Genomic DNA, 20,770 nt, shown 5'->3' on the forward strand with positions numbered 1-20,770 from the left:
TATTCCGGGTACGATGGTGAAACATAGAAAGCTCTCGTTTTTTTTTTATAAATAAGGTATTTTTAATTTTATAATAATGTAAAGAAGGAATAAACAAAAAATGTGTCATTAAAATAATTTATTAAGATGATAGACACACAGCAATTTCCACCATGGTCATGTTCTTAGAAAGGCCAGCTGTTACCGGTTCTTAGTCCATATAATCCTTGTCTGCAAAAACAACATTTTTCATTATTCATTATCATCCGACTTAATATCGTATCATCTTATCGGAGGGTGAAATAGGCACGACATACGAACGAACATTTTGTAATAACTTTTAGTATCTCTAAAATAACAGCATGTAAAGTTCCCACTGCAGGGCTAAGACCTTCTCTCCCATTCAGGAGGTTTGGGACATATTCCATCACGATGTTCTAATGCAGGTTTGTGGAATGCATGTGTGGCAGAATTACGATAAAATTAAACGCATGCAAGTTTCCTCACGATGTTTTCCTTCACCGAGCACGAGATTAATTATAAACACAAATTAAGAACATATGTATATATTAGTGGTGCTTGCCTGGGTCTCAACCCGAAATCATCAGTAAGCACGCGTTCTAACTACTCATCTCAGCTCTAAGAAAATCTTACGATAGATCATATGTCATGAATGGATAAGTAGCTGAACGGAAATAAAATGTAAGTATAACGACGAACATACCCTCGCTTGCCCAAGTTGCTGGTACCAAGGACTAATGTGGATCCTGTGCACTGATTATTTTGGGCCTGACTGAGGTTATTGCAAAGTCTTCCTACTAAGTGGTTACTTCTGATCGAAGAGGCGAACAGTTCTGGTGCACGTGAATGAGAGCATATGGGGGTTGCACAGCCAGGTTGATTTCTGCCACCGTTGGGGTAGAAGTCAGCGTGAGAAATAGGATCCATGATACCGAGAGCACCACCGTTAGAGTGAATAGATTCAACGTATACTCCAGAGTTGCGATTAAGAGCGTTTCCGTTATTACCCCATTGAGGACCAGCGGGATCCATACCTGAAATAGAACATAGTAATTATATGGATTTTTAAATTCACCTTAAAGCTGTTGTTATTAGAAACACGGTGAAGTGAAAATGTGTCATGACATGTTTGTCCTGCCAATTGGCAAAGAAAAAATATATTAATAAGTTTCGCTACTAAACGCACTTATATCTACTAGTGGATCACTCGCGAAACTTCGCTTTTATTTAAAAGTTTTTTAGGTATTTCAAAAAAGGGTTTGTTTTGATTTTATTTAAATGTAAACTGTGAGTCACTCATCTACCAATCTCATCATCACTCCAAAATGATGAAGCCTTTTTAAATGTTTTATGTTCTTTTATAGTCGTAGTACCGCTCTATAACATGCCAGTAACTTTGTCCGCTCTTTAATTTAATTGACCATATCTGATTTCCTTGTTTGCAGGTATTGCCCTTAATTATTGGGACAAAGATCGGTGTACGAAATAAAATTGTTTGTTTGTTTTGGAATGAGAAACTATACTCCATCATCATATCTATAAATAGGGAGAGTATAAATAAATGTACATACCTGTTACTCGGACCGGTCGGACATTACTGGCGCGTCCAGCATTACCGACTACGTGAGCGCCCAAGCTGTGACCAATTAAATGGACGTTATTCCAGTTGCCGCCAGCGGTACTGAAGAGGAAGTTAAGGAAATTCGTAAGATGTCTGCCTACGTCTGGAACAGCTAACACTGATGTGGTGTAGATTCCACTGGCAGAACTTCTCCAGTCTAGGACTATGACATTGACATCTGAGACCGCAAGGAAAGCGGCTGTGATTAGAGGGTTATGCGCTGTGTTTCCGTTACTGTTCCATCCGTGCACGAGAACTTTGGTGGGGCGGTTTCCCATGTAGTTGGAGTTACGGATTGAGTTTGCGTTACCGTTCACCAAAAGTTGGTGGTTGGTAGGATTACGTCTGCAAATGTGAAAAATAGGTAAAATGTAGTAATTGTAACAAGCCATTATTACAATTGGGCTGCAAGTATGTGAGAACAAATTGCCTTATTTTACCTTGTGTACAGCCAGTACTCATTGCGAGCACCATTTCTGGTTTGAAGAAACTCTTCATCAACGGGAGCATGCAGATCTACAAGATGGGGTTTACCTTCACCATCAGGCATCCAAATGTAACGGCTCTCGCCTTCCACATAATGGCTGTTATCTAATGGCACCAAAGGAATTGCGCTACCAGCGCACACTGTGTGAAACAAATATAACGAAGATTAAAATATAAAATAGAATTATAATTTATTATATGCATTTAGTTTTTTGATTAATTTCACAATTACAAAGAGGTATAATGTCAAAAAAATACTAACACGCTACTGAGGCAAGCAAAACCACCAAGAGCTTCATGATGAAGGTTTCATTCAGCAATAACTTCGAGTGTATTTATAATGCTGTTTATCTCTTCCCTATTAATTATCATAAATATTATCAATGTGATTATAATAATTTAACAATCGATTACCTTCCCATATCAAATTCTATAAAACGACTTAATTATTAATCAAAATAAGAGGTTGCGTAGTATTGGATGCTTCGATATAATTGAGATAGTCAGGATGATTAATTAAATTGCTGATACAGATAATTATTCTGTAATAGAAATATATCCCATGAATTATTTTGTACAATTATGCTTTAGTCAGAGACTACTGCATCCAGTGAGATCAGGGATTATAATATTAAAATGGTAATGAAAAGTAGTTAGTTAGACACAACTGCGGCACTTTCTTGAAGCATTTGGAGCGGCGAATACACCACGAATCTCATGTTGCTATGTTTCCACGATTAATTTTTCTAGAGTAAATAAGTCAAACGGCTTTATGGAGCTTATTAATTTGTTACAAGAAAATTTAAAATATATTTTTCTCACATTATATACAGCATTTCCTCGTCATCTCCAAGAAACTAAAACAATTAGAAATACTAGAAATAAATTTCTAAAGTAACAAAGGCTTTTATAATAAATTTCTAAAGTAACACATGCAGCACTGTCGCTAATAAATTAGTGTCTGACGAGACATTGCGCCGAACGGACCTGTGACACTTTTCTCGACATTACAGGCGAATTGAGATATCCTCACTCCATATTTATGCTCAGCTCCAAATGAGAAAACTCGACGACGTATTTCCGACCTTTTATAATATTTATAACAAAACATATATAGCAGAAATATGTTTTGAGTTAAGTAATGTACGATACAGTGTAGTCTAAAAAGTAAATTTATGGTATTGTAACGTTATCGCTCTAGTCGTACTATGTCCTAGAATACTACTGCTGTGTATTTATATTTAGGAATTAAAGGGACTCCCGTGAAGAGACTTTATGAATTTCAATTTAAACAATCTTTAGACCCTCAGTAGTTTGAAGGTAAGAGATCTACGGAATATGGTGTAATTATCTAGATATAGAGAAACAGGGCTTCGCGTGTCAATATAATGAGCCTTTAATTACATTGAGACATTCTTCTTTTACAATGGGACGGCAAAATGACATGGTTGGGTTGTACGAATCCGTATATTAGTGTATAAAGAATATAATATATTAGTATCAAACTTTCGAACCTTCTAGCAAATAAGTTTTTTCTCCGAAAGTAGTTATCATACTTAATGATTATGGAATTAATTCCGCAAACATTTTTTTTAGGTTTATAATACACTGACATATCTCACAAAATGTGTAAATCTAAAAAAATATTAATATAGGATCAGATAAGACGGTACCTCAATAATATTTAATGTAATTTACGTGATAAGGGTATTTAGCACTAATATAATTAATATTTACAAATATATTTATTTCAGATATAGCAAATATTTACATTATTTTGACAATAGTTTATAAGTAACCTTAAATTTATTTGGTGTTGACGCGAAAAATACCAGACCTGAAAATAAAAAAAATAATAATATTAAAAATAAAAAATAAAAAATATTTGTAGATTTGTTTCCGTGGCCCTTCATCAAACTTATGTAATAATTAATGTCACAATATTTCAAGGACGATACATGCAATTCCAAAAGAAAATCAATGTATCTGTATAATTTCAATCATAATCAATAATGTAATTAATTTATTTTGTTATCGTCGGTATTTAATAAATCGTCATTGTACACATAAACAATACTGATTATACGTCAAAGGTGTCATCGAATTTTATATAACAACAAGCCTGTGAATTTCCCACTGCTGGGCTAAGGCCTCCTCTCTCTTCGAGGAGAAGGTTTGGAACACATTTCACCACGCTGCTCCAATTCGGGTTGGTGGAATACAAATGTGGCAGAATTTCTATGGAATTTGACACATACAGGTTTCCACAAGATGTTTTCCTTCACCGCCGACAACGAGATGAATAAACACAAATTAAGCACATGAATATTCAGTGGCGCTTGCCTGGGTTTGAACCCGCGGTCATCGGTTAAGATACACATGTTCTAGCTGGTGGGCCATCTCGTCTCATTTTATATAATGTTTTTAAACGAACGCGTATATTTAATGTCTTTCAGAGCGTTCATAAGGAAATCAAGACGTTTCTTAAGCATGCTTACTGCATCATAGTTTTTACAAGCATTTTTATCTGTTTATTACATACCGTGACTTATTTAAATCGCCATTGCCCATGGGGTAAAGTTCTCCATTGCAGCGATTGCCTCTTACATCATTTAAATTATTGCATTCATTGGCATTAAGATTGTTGTGTTTCACTGAAATTGCCATGTATTCGTATCCTTTGCTATGGGAACAAACGCTCATTAAGCAGCCTGGCATAAATGAACCTCCATTTGGATAGAAATCAGCATCACCCAACGGGTCCATGTAACCAAACATAAGGGTATTGGTGTGAATTACTTCGACATATCGTGCGTCGGTTTTTTTCAAACGATTGGCATCATCCTTCCACAGTGGACCGGCTGGGTCCAAAGCTGCAAAATATACTCATTGCGTTTATTAATGTCATTACCAGTACAGATAAAATAAACCAGTTATCTTTTGATTTGTTAAATATAGTGACTATGTATGATAATAAAAATCTAGATATTTTGATTTAATCTTAATTATATAGCCTTTAAATGATATGACCCACTTCTTTCTAGTATTTAATTGTATGAGAACATTATCAAAAGTTTTTTTTTTGTAGATGATTAAAAAAAATATTATGTTATTTATTTATGTGTTATAGCTCCGTCATAAGAAAGAGGAAAACAAAAGAAAGTCTCCAAATATATTATTACTTTAATTAATTTGCGAAGGAATAACTGTATGAGTTGTGGCATTTAGGAAATGCTTGTTTCGTGTAGTAACAATTTTTAATTATGAACTTTCATTTCTATTATATAAAAAATAAACACATTTCTAATACGTTTTTTTTGCTTGTAATTCTTAAATTCCATAATTACAAGCAAAAAAACGTATTAGAACTTACGTTTACGTAAGTTTTAGTTATTATTCTAAACGATTTGCATTAAGTGCGAATAGTTAGAACCAGGTTAATATGAAAATATTTTCCTCGATTATACGAGAACAACGTTTTCATGTAAAATGAAGTTATCATTACAAGTATTCATAATATATGACTACACACTCTAATAGTGAACTAAATATAAATATGGATGATAGTCATCCAAAGTGTGTGATGAGGATCGATGTAGAAAAAGCAGCAACTTAGACTAAGATAGAGAATAGCGTAATAAAAACTACTTAACGAAAAGATAATTAAGATTTAAAGTGTGTTTGTAAGTTAGGAATTATCAATAGAACAGTTAATGTTAAATTACCTGTTAACCTTTTCACTTGAGATTCAGTGTTACGCCCAGCGTTACCCACGACGTGTGCTCCCAGACTAAATCCGACAAGATGCATCCTATCATAGGAAGCTCCTAATGATACAAGCCAATTAATGAACTTTCCAAGACCTTCTCCGAGAGCGACAACGCTATTCTTCGCTGTTACGTAATTGCGACTGGCCAATTCGCTCCAATCGAAAACTATTACATTGACATCGTCATTTTCTAAAAACGCTGAAATAAGATCAAATAATGTTTTAAGTGATACTTGATATGTGTTAATGTTAAAAGCATATGCTGATTTTGAAATTAGAATAGGTCTGTCCAAATGTTTATTTTTACATTTCACTAACAATGTAAAATTTCAGTGTTATTAAAATGCCATATTTTCCATTTCGTATAGCTGCTATAATAATTTGCTTTATATCTTTATTTTATTTATTACATAAATTAGTTTAAAATTTAATTTCATATTTTATATGGGTTAATTTGAGTTTTATTTTTGAAGGTCAATGTTACACGACTATAAACATGTATCATCTTGAATTTTACCTATATTCAATATTATTTTAAAGTGTTTAGTGATAAGTCGATGGTGTAACTTTTAAAATAAATAAATAAATGAATATAATGCCGCAAAGATTATAAGCAATATATTTTTTTGGTATTAAATTTCGATCCTCAAAGGTCATCAAGCTTGTAACGAGTTAATGATTTTCTATCACTAATTCCAATGTATATTATTTAATAATACTACTGAAATTAATTTTGACAAACAATCAGATGTTCATAAGGGCATGTATCGACAAAATTAGTTTGTTTTCGGTTACATTAAATTAGTATTTAATAGATGACATTCTAAATAAAAGAGAAAAATTGCAAAATATAGCGTTTTGTTAAGATGGGATATATTTGGAAGGTTTTGCCAATCTGCCAACAAACTCAGTAAGTTAACTTTAGTTAGTGTTCATATAGGTACCTTCTGTTAGTTTTTTATTCATTTCATTGTTTCCACTCCCAAGCCAGCCATGAACTAGAAACACTGTTGTTTTATTCATACTAAAATCTGATTTTTCGATACTGTTGACGTCATTGTAAGCGAGAACTTGCGCTTTCGTGGGGTGAGACCTGCAGTTTGTGTTAACTTTAATTGAAAACATTGGTTGTGGCAAATAGAAATAAAGATAATTTATGATACTTTAACGTCGATATGTTTGTTGTTGTATATTATTCAGCTTCGTTATTATTGTTTTATACATATAAACAATATACGCAATCAGGCAATCATAACTAGACCTCATACATTGTACGTGGTTTCCATGGCCAAACGATTTACAGTAAGAAATGTGGGTATTATTTAGTCAAAAAAATAAATAATATAATATACAGTCTAAGTTGCCGTGATGATCCAATGGGTAAATGGTGTGAATCTTTACCAATTATTCTGAGGTCAAAGCGGGGCAAGCATTCACTAAATTTGCTTTATTATACAGCTTTGGTTGAGCCCGCCGTGGCCCAAATACCTGGGTTGTTCTTATTTTTTTTAAATCAGAAGATTTAATGGGCCACTACTCACACCGTCAATGAACGGATACCACGGCATCTAAGGTGTCAACTCTCTTGTACTTGTGATAGTAGACTCACTGTTTCGTTCAAGCCAGCACAGAGCGTTACAAATTGCTATTTGATACGATTATTGATCAACACAAGAGTAATATATCACTAGTTTATGGGACGATAGCTTAAACATAACTCAATGTCAACTAACTTTAAATTATACTAAACTACTATATACCGTTTACCAATGTAGTGTTTTACTTAAGAAATATGTAATAGTTAAATATGTAAGAATTAAATAAATATTTGTATACATGCCTGGTAAATAGCCAGTAGTTGTTATTACTCGGGTTTCGAGATGATTTAATAAAGCGATTCTCTATCGGCGCTTTAATATCCACAAGATGGAGCTGACCATCCCCATCGCCAGGAAAGAGGAAGTAACGATCGCCCTCGCGATAACGTTCCTTAGGATCTTTGATAATATTTGCGGAACAAACTGAAATATATTACAGTGGATGAGTAATCATTATGATTATGTAATTCGAACCGATTTCTTTCACTGAAACCATTTTCATTACAGAGTATTGACGCCAAGTGAAGAATAGAAGATCAGTATGCCAACACGGATGTGTATTATTCAGTAATACTCAAAGTCTAATAGGATTTATATGAGATACGATCAAAGAAAGAAAAAGCGCATGATTTATGGTTTTATTTGTTTATGAAAACATATAGAAATTCCAACTTCTGATTTCGTCGTCGCTAAATAAGCTACTAGTAAGCACACTAACTGATATTAAGAGGGAGATTTAATCTCCAAAATATGTTGTACTTTTAGCCGTGACTCGCCCGTTTATAAGGAAGGTAGGGATTGTACAAGGAAGGAAACCTATGGGATTCGCCAGATTCAAAATTTTGTTAAATTTGGTTTAGAGGTTTAGTTATGGAATAGTTATAGATAAACAGACGGAAAAATTATCATCGCATTTGTAGATATTAGTGTATTTTTTAAATAAATTTTTTTTAACTTTAATGATGAACTAAGTAATGGAAGGGTTCCATAAAATGATTGATGATTTTTTAAACAATGGTTTTACACTTAATTAAAAATTAAGTATCAAAATATTGCGTTATTGTATTTACTTAACTAATATTTTTAATATCTTACCTGATATGATGGAAACTAACAACGCAAGTTGCTTCATATTTCCAAAACACTTTGTAACTGACGTGTTACTTAAAGACAATACAACTACTACAATTTAGTATCTCATAATTGGTTAGATAACGTTTAACTATTGAGATATTAACTATGCAATAGTACATATAAATTGCCATAGCGTGTATTTATATGTTCAGAGGGGCTATTCTCTAAGATATACATAGTCACTTTCATTAACATAATAATTCTGTTCAACAAGAATTGTCAACGGAGTTCGCTTTAATTTCAATAGTTGATTTTGATGATGAGAGGTGAATTAGTTACAGATGTAGCCAAAAGAATTGATAATGACTTCCCCAAACAAATATGCAAGTAGCTAAATAAATATAAAAATATTACTTGATGGTAGGGATTTTTGTATGCCCTAGGTAGGTAACATCCATTTATCATATAATCTATTGCTAATAATTAGTATTTTTGTATGCCGTTATGGTGAGTGAGTCTGTGTAACACAGGCATTAGGCATTACATTCAGTTTTAAGGTTGATAACACATTGGCGATTTAAGGAATGGTCTGGGCAGTTGTGTCCACTTAGAATCAGGTGGCACATTTGCCCAAAATATAATATATAGAATTTGCCCGATATATTTTTATAGAATATTTCAAAGTCTTCGTAGCCTGACTTTATATTGTTAAACCTGTAAACCAATCATCAAATGTTTAACCGCCAAGCATTAATACTTGCCAACAATAGCGTGTGTAGATTAAGCATTTGCGAATTCTGGCAGTGCCAATAAAATCTTCTGGCGGCGTAACCCGACTTACTCTAATTGCATATGTTTTGTAATAAAAGTTACATTTCTGTAATGTAAATTCCCTTTATAAATTAATTTTCATAATATAAACCTAGCTCCATAATAATTGTTACAAACAGACCAAACGTAAAATGTGTTGTTGTTTAATGTAACAATATTTTCAATGGCCACTTGGCACAATTTCGATTGATTTGGAGGACACTTACATAATACGTTATCGTTTAAAAACATCTGGATAACTATAATCCCAGAGATAACAGTTCAATAATTACAACTGAAATAAAAAGTAACTTGGAATATCTTAGTAATATTTTAAAACAAAAATGCATGTGTATATTGGGATCGACAATCGGCTATCTGGATCCTGGGCCAAACTTTAAACTTTTTTACTTCTTTTAAGCTTTCTTTTGTAGTAGGTATCATTAAATAGTTTATATATGATATGGTTGTCGCGCAATTAGGTCTTAACATCTCGTCACATTCATCATTGTAGCATGCGAAAGCGATCCTGTGGGGCCCACTGAAAAGACGGAGAGGGTACCGCTGGTTTTTTGGTGGATGTTTCTGTGTGCCGGAGCGCACACGCTGTCCTGGGCACCGGTGAATCCCATGTACCCTCCAATTCACGCGGTGGAGATGCGTAACGCTTTTTTCCAGCGAGAAAAAAATATATCTTACATCTAATTAATAGTTCATTTGAAATTTAATTCGTAAAAATGTATAGGTACCAAGGTGTAACATAACATTGTCTTTTTATAGTTTATTATTTTATCCAATTAAAAGTTAATAGGAACATTTACTATCTATCGTTTAATAATGATAAAATATTCAAGTTTTGGTAGGCTTTTATTTATTTTGGGTCCTGTTCACATTTAAATCTACTTTATAAAATGTGGAAAATGTAAGAAGCTACAATCAAGCGCTTCTCAAAATATAATATAATCATGGACACACCCGAACGATTACACGTATGTATTTGTTTTTATTGAGTTTTATCGAATCACAATGGCCGTGTATCTGACGTGGGATCAATATTCGCGTCGTGAACACCCGTGAAACAAAAGCCAACGCGAATGTGAACGGTTTTCGCGCTGTGCACGCATCTGAAGCGTGTTCGTACTTCGTTCATCGTTCCGAGTCGTCATATCTTCGCGAGCCGCTGACGAAACAGCAAGGCGACTTTGTCGCAAATTCCCACCGTGAAATATGAAAATAATGTAAAGGCACGTTTTTTTTTTAAATTTCGAGAATTTTCAGTTCAGTACACTGAATAATGAAATGAACTAGGATATTAGGTGCAATTATATTAAAACATACTAGCAGTGGCCGCGACTTCACGCGCGTTTGATTTTAACAGAAATGTTATTGTTTAGGACGCAGATTTCACTATATTTATTATTTTGTATTAGGTAGCCTTTGTTACATTACGTCATTGGTACGCGCAAGGACTGCGCACGGTACTGAATAGTATATAGCGGTTATGTGAATATTACAAACAGACACCCCAATTTTATTATATGTTTTGATTATAGTACAGTCAAATTGGAATAACTCCAGATCTTATGCGTAATAATCAAATAACTTGATCCAGATAACAAAGATTATGATGCAATATCCAATAATGATTTTAACATTCATTTTTGCTTGATTTATAAGATAATCAATTAATAATGTCCGAAAATCCACAACAGGACGATTGTTAGATATCTTCTGCCTCGCACATCCACTCTGTGAAACCAGCTTTCGCTGGCGGTTTTTTCGAACCGATACGATTTAGAAACCTTAGGATTTAGGAAAGAGCGTAGACCTTCCTTCAAGGCCAGCGACGCATCTGAATGCCCCCCGGTGTTGGAGATGTCTATAGGCGACGGTAGTCACTTTCCATCAGATAAGCCTTCAGCTCGTTTGCCATCTGTGAAATAGAAAATAAAAAACAAGCAATAATTACCTAAATGGCGACTTAACATCAAAAATATTTTATTTTTGTAACAAAATAATTTCATATCAAATTATATTTATAGAGCTATTGACATGACAACTACCAGAATATATTATGCTTTAAATATAGCGATTGCCCTACATTAAAGTTAAAAACATGCTAACGAAATATTTTTAGTAACTCTATAAAATGGTAAAAATTATTGCAAGAAGTCGCAATCGGTGAGATCCTTTTTCAAAATATAATATAATATCGGAAATATCCGAGTGGTAGTGGTGGACACATACATTTAAAACAAGATATACGCATGAGCGATAACGTGTGTTCCGATTCTTCGAACCCATATATATTTATTACCTATCAGCAGTCGAAATTTCACATCAATCAATCTTACGCTTTACAGGTTGTCACAAGTACACAGGCTTCACGATCACGATAGCAGGCGAACGTGATATCTTCATACCCTTCATAAGAGACAGAGGGGGTACCGTTGGTTCTTAGTGGGTATTTGGGTTTTTCCAGTGAGACAAAAAATGTTGGTACACTTGCACGAAAGAGTACGAAAATAAAATTTGTTTATTGATTTTTTAATTAATTCCTATTATTTAATATTAATTATATCGATGACGTATATATAACACGTTCTGATAAGATATTTTTAATATAATTTATTCGATATCTTATAATTGATTTGTTAAACATATATTTTTGTTTGGCTCATGTACTAAAAATAAATGTATGTGTTTAAAACTAAAAATTTAATATTATATTTTTCTTTTGGTTAAAAAAAATATGCCCGTAAATCCCTCAATGTTTGGAGTTCATATAACGGCGCTGCTCGAGTTTGAGTTGGTGGATACATGTGGTAGAGTCTCATTCAAATTTGATACCAGCAGGGCCCTTAAGACTTTTTTTCACTGTCGAGTACGAAAATCACGAAATGTAAAACTAAATAAATCACATTTGATTTATTTAGTTACGAAATGAAGCTTAAATAATATATAAGTTAGGTATATAATAAGTATGGCTATAAATAAATATTATTATAATCTACGAGCACTATATACATCAGCTTTGGCATTTCATAGAGTTTAACTGATTATTCTTAATGCTTATTTATATAACCCGCTAAGAAGAATTAGCCCAAAATTAAATATGTGTACCGCAGACTAATTTAAAATGGTAAAAATAAATTAAAAAAGTATAAAAGAAAAAAGAGCGCAGTGGATGAAAACATGGCTGTGTGTAAGGGTGCACGCGCGCTTAATGTGTTTGTTTGTATGTACGCGTTTCTGTAGGTGTGTCGAAAAATTGTAATTTTTAAACCATCAAAAAGCTAGAAGGTTGAACTAACATATTTTTCAACATTTTCTAAATTTTTTAGGATCACTTAGATAATCTGTTTAGATTTATTTTTATTGACATTGATTCCAAATGAAACTGAATGTATATTGTATTTTAAAACATAATTTAATAATAATATCGTTTATTGAACACTAAGACAGAACAGTTACAATTAGTAAATGAGACATTTGATGTTACGAGGCTGTCTTGTCGATAAAGACGCTCTTCCAGGCAACTCCAGAGCAGATAAAAATACTTATTTAATGTCAATTAAATATTTTAAAGACGTAATAATTCCTTTAGAACACGATTGATCTTATTTAATATATTTCAGAACATTGACATCTTGAAAATTAGACCAAGATCTTTAAATAAGGAGCGTATCTTCAATTGTTTTAATATAATTATCCTAGGAGTATGTACTTAATGATTAAAAAGGCCAGCTGCTTCTCGTGTTTACGGCGTAGATACCACTTCTGAAAGGAAATTAAAAAAAAACTTGAAATACGCATAATGTACCATACTTTTTCCACGCAAACATTTTTAAGATATTCAACAAATTTGGAGCCAGTTTTTTCATTCAATTATGGTATCTATATATAGACAAATTTATAAAGCATATATTAAAAAAGGAACATATTCCTTTTTTAAATAGTTTTAGTGTGAACATCATACTATGATTATGATCTCGTAATAGTTCAATAATTGACTTACCCTTTCTTACTTAAATTCCCATTACCCATATTAAAAGTTCTACCATAACATTGGTTTATTACAGCTTGCCAGAGATCGGCGCATTCTCTACCGATAAAGTGATTTGTTCGAATACTCGAAGCAAATAGCATATAAGAGCGAGAATGTGAACACTGATTTGTATCACAACCTGGTTGCATTTGACCACCATTGGGGTAAAAGTCCACATGGGCTATGGGTTCTGTAATACCCCGAGCAAGAATGTTGGTGTGAATTGCTTCTACGTATCGGCCAGAGTTCTTGTTTAATGCAAAGGGATTGCTCCAAAATGGACCAGCTGGATCGAGTCCTGGAAATTGAAAAGATATGTTAACATTGCTCTTTAATTATTTAAACATATATATATAGTTTTTTCATACGATACTGGTTACTCACCAGTAACCCTAATGGGTTGACCTCCTACTTCCCTTCCAGCATTTCCTACTAAATGAGCGCCAAGACTATAACCGATAAGGTGTACATTATCCCAATTGCCTCCACCGGTACGAATCAGCCATTGCAAGAAGTTTCCAAGGAACCGGCCTGCAGCTGGTACACTTACTGAAGCACTTACGTAGTTACCACTAGCACTGTCTCTCCAGTCAACAACGATTACATTAACGTCAGATACATCTAGAAAGGCTGACGTGATCATAGTATTTACAGGAGAAGTGCCATCACGGCCCCATCCATGAGCAATAACTTTAAGAGGCTTGCTACCATCATAATTTGATGTCCATAACGATATTGCGTCTCCGTTTACAATTATTTGGGGTGTGATTGGATTCTTTCTGTAATAAACGTAAATTGAAAATAATTTCTGACTCTCAATTTAAATCACTTTTGATCGTTTCGACTGACATAATACGTTTAAGTGTAGATCATTATCTTACCTCGTAAACAGCCAATAAGCATTGTTATCGTTTGCATTAAGTAATTTTTCAAGGACATCGTTTTGAAAATTATTGTATTGTGATAAATCTTCAATCACTAGCTCATCCTCCTCGGTTTCATTAGCCACACGAGGTACCGTGGATGCAATAACATTGTAGGTACATACTAAAAATTATGTCATATTAATAATAAGCTAAACGTATATATAAATTGAAACAGCGTTTTACAACTTACTTGTTGCAATTAAGATGAGAATCTTCAAGTTCTTCATATTGGTACCAATAATTCTTGAACGACGGTTGATCCCAGACAATGTCTATTCGCTTCTAAATATTATATTATTTTTTATATTATATAATACCTCATAATCGAACCTATAATTTAATATACTTTTTGATATGGATACCTAATCTTACTAATGATAAACAAACGTGAAATTATTATGCGGATAATCTTGTCTTTGCTAATGTAATTGCGTGATTACCATATGTATTCCACATGGAAGCATTGTGTATTTACGATACAATAAGACCTATAGGTTTGTCAAAGGTGATGAAACACGTTTGACGTACAATGTATTATAAGGTATTATAGTATGTAATTTATTTACATATGAATTATCGTACATAATCATTATTGTACATTCGAGAATAATTGGTTTTTGATAAAAGTAAAGTTTGTCAATACTTTTATCATGCATGAGAACAAAACATTTGACAGACAGAGGAGAAAATGGCATTGAACTGCTTTATGTACCAGTATTTTGCGTATTTATGTTGATAAGAAACTATGATAAGATGAAAGTACTTAAAAATATTATGGAGACATTTTGCAATGTTTTGGGAAAACCCTAATATTTTTTATTAAGTTGACGAAATAAATAATGTCCGTTTAACTAACTTTGAAAACTACCTAAATTATGATTATATTTGCTGAAAAGTGGCAACAAAATATATGGCTATATTTATACCTAAAACAGCAATAAGAGATATCTTCACTGTCTATATTCGACCTTGAAATGGATATGCCTCTGAGTTAATGAAAGAAGTATTATTTGAGAATTAACATCCCTATTTTAATTATAATAGCTAATTATATTAGTTGTGGTTTTTGCAACATTTAACTACATGTCAACCTACAAGGCTGTAATTTTAAAATTCTAGTAATTCGTAGTGCCACCACTCACTATCATGCTGCTGTTAGTGTAAAAGATTGGTCCTAATTAAAAATGTCTAAAAATTCGTTAACCATTATTAACAACGAAGACAGTACATATTTACGTTAAAGATAACATTTTTGTACCGTCAGCATCATATATAGAGTAACAGTGAAGATTTCCAAAAAATATTGTGATTAATATTATTTATGTAACCGTTTAAACAATACCTTAAGGCAGAAAAAGAAAAAAAATTTTTTAAAAAATATGAAACACTAGGAAAACAATCCTTATCGTAATACATTTTTTTTATGTTATAGGTTGGCGGACGAGCACATGGTGACCACTTACCATCACCCATAGACAATGACGCTGTTAGAAATATTAACTATTCCTTACATCGTCAATGTGCCACCAACCTTGGGAACTAAGATGTTATGTCCCTTGTGCCTGTAGTTACACTGTCTCACTCACCCTTCAAACCGGAACACAACAATACTGAGTACTGTTATTTGGCGGTAGAATACATTTTATTCATTGTTTATTTTTGAGTTAGGTATTGCAATATTTTTACGTTTTTGTTTTATTTTAAATATAAGTAATATTATACTGAAGAGTCTTATGGGGAAAAAAGGTTATGGTTCGTATTTTCTTTTGGTTTAAGGTGTAAAATTAATCAAAAAAAAATAATCATAAAATTTCAAAATTTTTTTTTTGAATGGTAAGTATATTATAGAAGAGTATCTTTTAAAATGTAAAAAGAAAATATCTCTAGATTCTAGTGAGCAGTGCGTCGGCTATATAATTTGCGAAAAGTTTATTAATAAGTTTGACGGCGCCACTGTATTTTGAGAGTGTCAAGAAACGTCAAAAGCGATAATGACATCTGATAGCGACATTTTATATGATTGCGGTTTTGACGTCTCTTCGCTCTGACGCGACTTCAGTCTCTTTTGTAGGCGAAACCAAACGGAAAACGATTCATTTGCATCTCGCAGAAACAAAACGTGCCTGGTGGAGCGTCATTACTTGAGTTGATTGTATTACTGATAATATCTCGTTGTAATAGTTATTGGGTATTGTAAAACAACCTCATACACGTGGTTTTAATTCCTGACAACCCACGATCGCTCGTCAGCTAAATACCAGAAATAATGATAATGGCAATGTGCCGTTAACCTAAAAATAAAAACTAAACCTTGACAAATTTAATTCCTTTATCAGGGTGACTTTCTTTCAGATGCACTAGGGACATAACATCTTAGTTCCCAAGGTTGGTGGCATTGGCGATAAAAGGAATGGTTAATATTTCTTACGGCGTCATTGTTTATGGGCGGAGGTGACTTACCTTCAGGTGGCCCATATGCTCGTCCTCCTAACAATAGCATAAAAAACATTCTTTCGTGTGAAGCATTAATTAAGGTATAAAAAAACATAGACCTAAATATATTTTGAAAGGTATTTTAATAATTAAAATGTGTGCGATGTCTTATTTAGAAAGGCCAGGAACTTCCAGTTCGCAATCCGAAAATACCCGCTCTGCAACAATATAAAAAAAACTCATGTAAATAAACTAAAACCTATTTAGAACGAGTTTTACTTGGTGTTAGGGCTTTGTGCAAGCCCGTCTGGGTAGGTACTACCCACTCATCAGTTATTCTACCGCCAAATAACAGTACTCGGTATTGTTGTGTTCCGGTCTGAAGGGTGAGTGAGCCAGTGTTACTACAGGCACAAGGGACATAACATCTTAGTTCCCAAGGTTGGTGGCACATTGACGATGTAAGGAATAGTTAATATTTCTTACAGCGTCTTTGTCTATGGGTGATGGTGACCACTTTCCATCAGGTGGGCCATATGCTCGTCCGCCAACCTATACCATAAAAAAAGTTAATAATAATCAAGAATTCTAAATACAGTTTTACTTTAAATACCTCGCTTATTTTTGAGTATTTGTAATCAAATATTTACTTATTTCAATGTACAATTAACGACTTAAATGAATAATTTCGTTTCATAAAGGTAAGAAGGCAGAATAAGAGGTGTTTATAGATAAGACATATCACTTACCCTCTTTTTCCCAAGTTAGAGTTACCCATAAGAAGTTGACTACCGCTACAGCTGCTAAGTTGAGCTTCATTAAGATTGTTGCATCGTCTTCCAACAAAGCGATTAAATCTTATAGTGGCAGCGAAAAGTTCAGTGGCGCGGCCGTGGGAACAAGTGGGAGTAAGACAGCCAGGCTGTGGGTTTCTGCCACCGTTGGGGTAGAAATCAGCGTCAGAGATAGGATCGAAAATACCCAGGGAACGACCATCGGTGTGAATTGATTCAACATATACACCAGAATTACGATTGAGTGCGTTGGGGTTATTACCCCACTGTGGGCCCGCAGGATCCAATCCTGTAAATTCACAAACAGTTATAATATCAATGAATTAAATGTATCCTACATTTTAAGAAATTACATTACAGACAAAAGTACTGCTAGTTTATTTTAGTAATTTTCACAGTCTTATGTCATATGGAATGTTGTTATGCAGCAAATATTAAAGTTGTTTTTATTCTACAGAAAAGAACTATCCGATCTATTTACAATATTAGTTCCAGGACATCATTACGCGAGAAATTTAAAAAAATAGGTGTATTAACGGCTGTTTCACAATATATTTATGATAATATAATCTTTATACAAAAGAATATAAAAAATATTCTATCAATGCTGATATACATACTATTATTACAAGAAATAAGAATAAACTTGTAATCCCCAGTTTCCGTTTGCATACGGTAAATAGAACCTTTTTGGGGCAATGGTATACGCATATATAATAAGACACCGGAAAATATAATAAATTTACCATTTTCAAAATTTAAAAAGATTATTAAGACTAAATTAATATATAAATCATCTTATTCATTAAAAGAGTACTTTTTTAGAAAGAAACGCCTGGAGTTAGGCTCGGGTTTCAACATAGGACACTAATTACTGTAAATAAAAGCATTGTAAATATGTTTATTTGAAAAGAGCAACTATACGAGTTTCTTGCCGTGTCTTCTAGAAACTGCTTTCCGAAACGGTGGTAGTATTTAATTATTGATGATTCAAAAACGCTTCATTGTGAAGTTTACAAGAATAAAATTGATTTGATTTGATTAAAATGCAAAGTTAATTGTACCTGTGACACGGGCAGCTCGTCCCCCGACCGTGCGGCCAGCATTGCCAACAACATGAGCACCTAAACTGAAGCCAACCAAGTGTAGCTGATTCCAGTTACCACCAGCGTTATTGAAGAGCCAGATTAGGAAGTTTCCAAGATGACGACCAACATCGGGTACACCGCGCACTGCCGTTGTATATGCACCGTTAGCAAGACGGTTCCAGTCCAAAACGATCACATTGACATCTTGAACAGCCAGGAAGGCGGAGGTGATCAACGGGTTCATTTGGGTGTTGCCATTGTTGTTCCATCCGTGGACAATAACTTTGGTGGGCCTGTTAGCTCGGTAGTTCGAGTTACGTACGGAATTAATGTTACCATTGACCAAAACTTGACGACTGGTTGGGTTTTGTCTGAAAAAAATGAAGTGAACCATAAAAAATTACGACAGACTAATAAAAGAGTATATCTAGATAAGTTTATTTTAGTGATATTTGAATAAAATTACGGTCTTAAGTACTAACTTTCGACGATTAGTTCACCCCCTTAGGAGAAGAATTTCCCAAATTATTTTATTAGTGGGTGTGTACTCAATAAAACGATGTAGGATCATTCACCAATTTTTATGGCCTAAGCTTCAATAGTTTGCGCTTGGCGATGATGAATCAAATATAGAGAAGATTTAATTTATAATGCCAAAACCTTCAAATATATAAACCTTCAAAAAAGTTAAATATTGAAATTGACAATCCTTTCATTTTGACCAATAGTAGAATTTTTACATATTTGTACTACTTAGCTTAATATGCAAAGGTTCACTTGTATGCATATACAAACTGACCTGGTAAAGAGCCAACATTGGTTGTTGGCGCCGTTCCTAGTGCTCAAAAGCTGAGCTTCGTCCACTGGGGCCTGAAGATCTACCAAATGAAGAGCACCTTCACCATCTGGCATCCAGATGTACCGGCTTACTCCTTCGACATAGTGGCTGTTGTCTTTTGGCACCAGAGGAATGGCGCTTCCAGTACACACTAATAAAACAATATGATACGTTTAGTACATTAGACAAGAAACTTTACTTTTTGTTATTGCATATTCAATTTTACTGACACGTTACTGAAGCAAGAAGAACCGTTAGGAGTTTCATGGTGGCTGTGTGTTATGTGTCGACATTTCCCTGTATTTATTACAACGGTTATCAATTAAAGAATAATTATGTTTGATTGATTAGTCATTATCCGATTTATGTCACACACGGAATATTTTCTCCGTAAGAAAATGCGAAAATTTTTGTATCAATGAAATTATATGCAAATACGTCCTGTTAACGTTCTAGTTAACATATCCTCTATTGCATTAGTGAACAATAGTCTCACTCATCGATGCAATGGTATGGGATTTATTTGCTGGTTCTGTACTTGGATATACATGGTGCCGGCTTCGAAGAGACATCTCATCACTTGGATGTATCGCCAATCAACTTGGCAACGCTGCAGGGACTCCAGAACAGCCCAGATTTCAACCGAGTAAAGGGTCTCTCAAAGTTCACATATAATCTGCCGCACTGTGTGGATTTGGTCTAAGGTGCCGCATTCGGTCCTAAACCCGGTCTGTTCCGGGGGATGGTATTCGACGAATCTTCGAGCAAGACGGTTCGTGATTACTCTTGAAAACAGTATATAGACGTGGCTCAGTAGGGATATAGGACGATAGTTCTTCAGCAGGCTCTTGTCAACCTTTTTGAACGACAGGACGACCACCCTCCTACTTCATGCCTCCGGAGTTCTCCTTTTGAATAGAACACAGTTAAAAAGCTTCTGGAATTCCCTCAGTACTGGTTTACTTGCTGCTTTCAATAACTCTGTAGAAACGCCGTCATCTCCATAGGCTTTTCAATTTTTAAGAGCCCTGCTTTGCCCTTCACACAGCTGCTATTTATATTTTACAAGTAATCTTTCCTAAACTATGGATACCATTATTTTACTTTGTATTATTGTGTTGAAATTCGTAGGACAAAGGCAGAACAACTTAAATAATAACTATCATGAATGCGTCGTCGAAGACTCTACTACTTGGGAAGGTAAACGTAATGACAGGCCCTTTTGTTCTATTGTCGTATGTTCTTTTCTTCTTACTTTCTTCATATTAGTGACTGTCTGCTCCAC

General features: G+C 33.9%; 4 protein-coding genes across 4 annotated transcripts; all 4 read right to left on the minus strand.

Annotated features, from left to right (window-relative positions):
* Positions 1 to 103: 103 nt before the first annotated feature.
* On the minus strand, positions 104 to 2,480 carry LOC124544501 (pancreatic triacylglycerol lipase-like). Its single transcript, XM_047123096.1, has 5 exons — positions 2,370 to 2,480; positions 2,062 to 2,248; positions 1,572 to 1,966; positions 704 to 1,034; positions 104 to 210 (listed from the first exon to the last, which is right to left on the minus strand). The coding sequence occupies exons 1-5, from the start codon at positions 2,404 to 2,406 to the stop codon at positions 165 to 167; spliced, it is 996 nt and encodes a 331-aa protein (XP_046979052.1). The 5' UTR covers positions 2,407 to 2,480; the 3' UTR covers positions 104 to 164.
* Positions 2,481 to 3,833: 1,353 nt separating this feature from the next.
* LOC124532400 (lipase member H-like) lies at positions 3,834 to 8,708 on the minus strand. The gene is made up of 6 exons (XM_047107305.1): positions 8,570 to 8,708; positions 7,717 to 7,897; positions 6,821 to 6,969; positions 5,833 to 6,075; positions 4,650 to 4,980; positions 3,834 to 3,944 (listed from the first exon to the last, which is right to left on the minus strand). Exons 1-6 carry the CDS (start codon positions 8,604 to 8,606, stop codon positions 3,914 to 3,916), a joined length of 972 nt encoding a protein of 323 aa, XP_046963261.1. The 5' UTR covers positions 8,607 to 8,708; the 3' UTR covers positions 3,834 to 3,913.
* A 4,099-nt stretch (positions 8,709 to 12,807) lies between these two features.
* LOC124531097 (pancreatic lipase-related protein 2-like) lies at positions 12,808 to 14,993 on the minus strand. Its single transcript, XM_047105555.1, has 5 exons — positions 14,523 to 14,993; positions 14,288 to 14,453; positions 13,791 to 14,185; positions 13,377 to 13,704; positions 12,808 to 13,138 (listed from the first exon to the last, which is right to left on the minus strand). The coding sequence occupies exons 1-5, from the start codon at positions 14,557 to 14,559 to the stop codon at positions 13,093 to 13,095; spliced, it is 972 nt and encodes a 323-aa protein (XP_046961511.1). The 5' UTR covers positions 14,560 to 14,993; the 3' UTR covers positions 12,808 to 13,092.
* A 1,896-nt stretch (positions 14,994 to 16,889) lies between these two features.
* On the minus strand, positions 16,890 to 19,755 carry LOC124531351 (pancreatic lipase-related protein 2-like). Its single transcript, XM_047105890.1, has 5 exons — positions 19,716 to 19,755; positions 19,447 to 19,636; positions 18,624 to 19,018; positions 17,515 to 17,848; positions 16,890 to 16,983 (listed from the first exon to the last, which is right to left on the minus strand). Exons 1-5 carry the CDS (start codon positions 19,750 to 19,752, stop codon positions 16,938 to 16,940), a joined length of 1,002 nt encoding a protein of 333 aa, XP_046961846.1. The 5' UTR covers positions 19,753 to 19,755; the 3' UTR covers positions 16,890 to 16,937.
* Between the last annotated feature and the right edge of the window lie 1,015 nt (positions 19,756 to 20,770).

This window comes from Vanessa cardui, chromosome 1 (genome assembly GCF_905220365.1).
Source record: "Vanessa cardui chromosome 1, ilVanCard2.1, whole genome shotgun sequence".
NCBI lineage: Eukaryota > Metazoa > Arthropoda > Insecta > Lepidoptera > Nymphalidae > Vanessa > Vanessa cardui.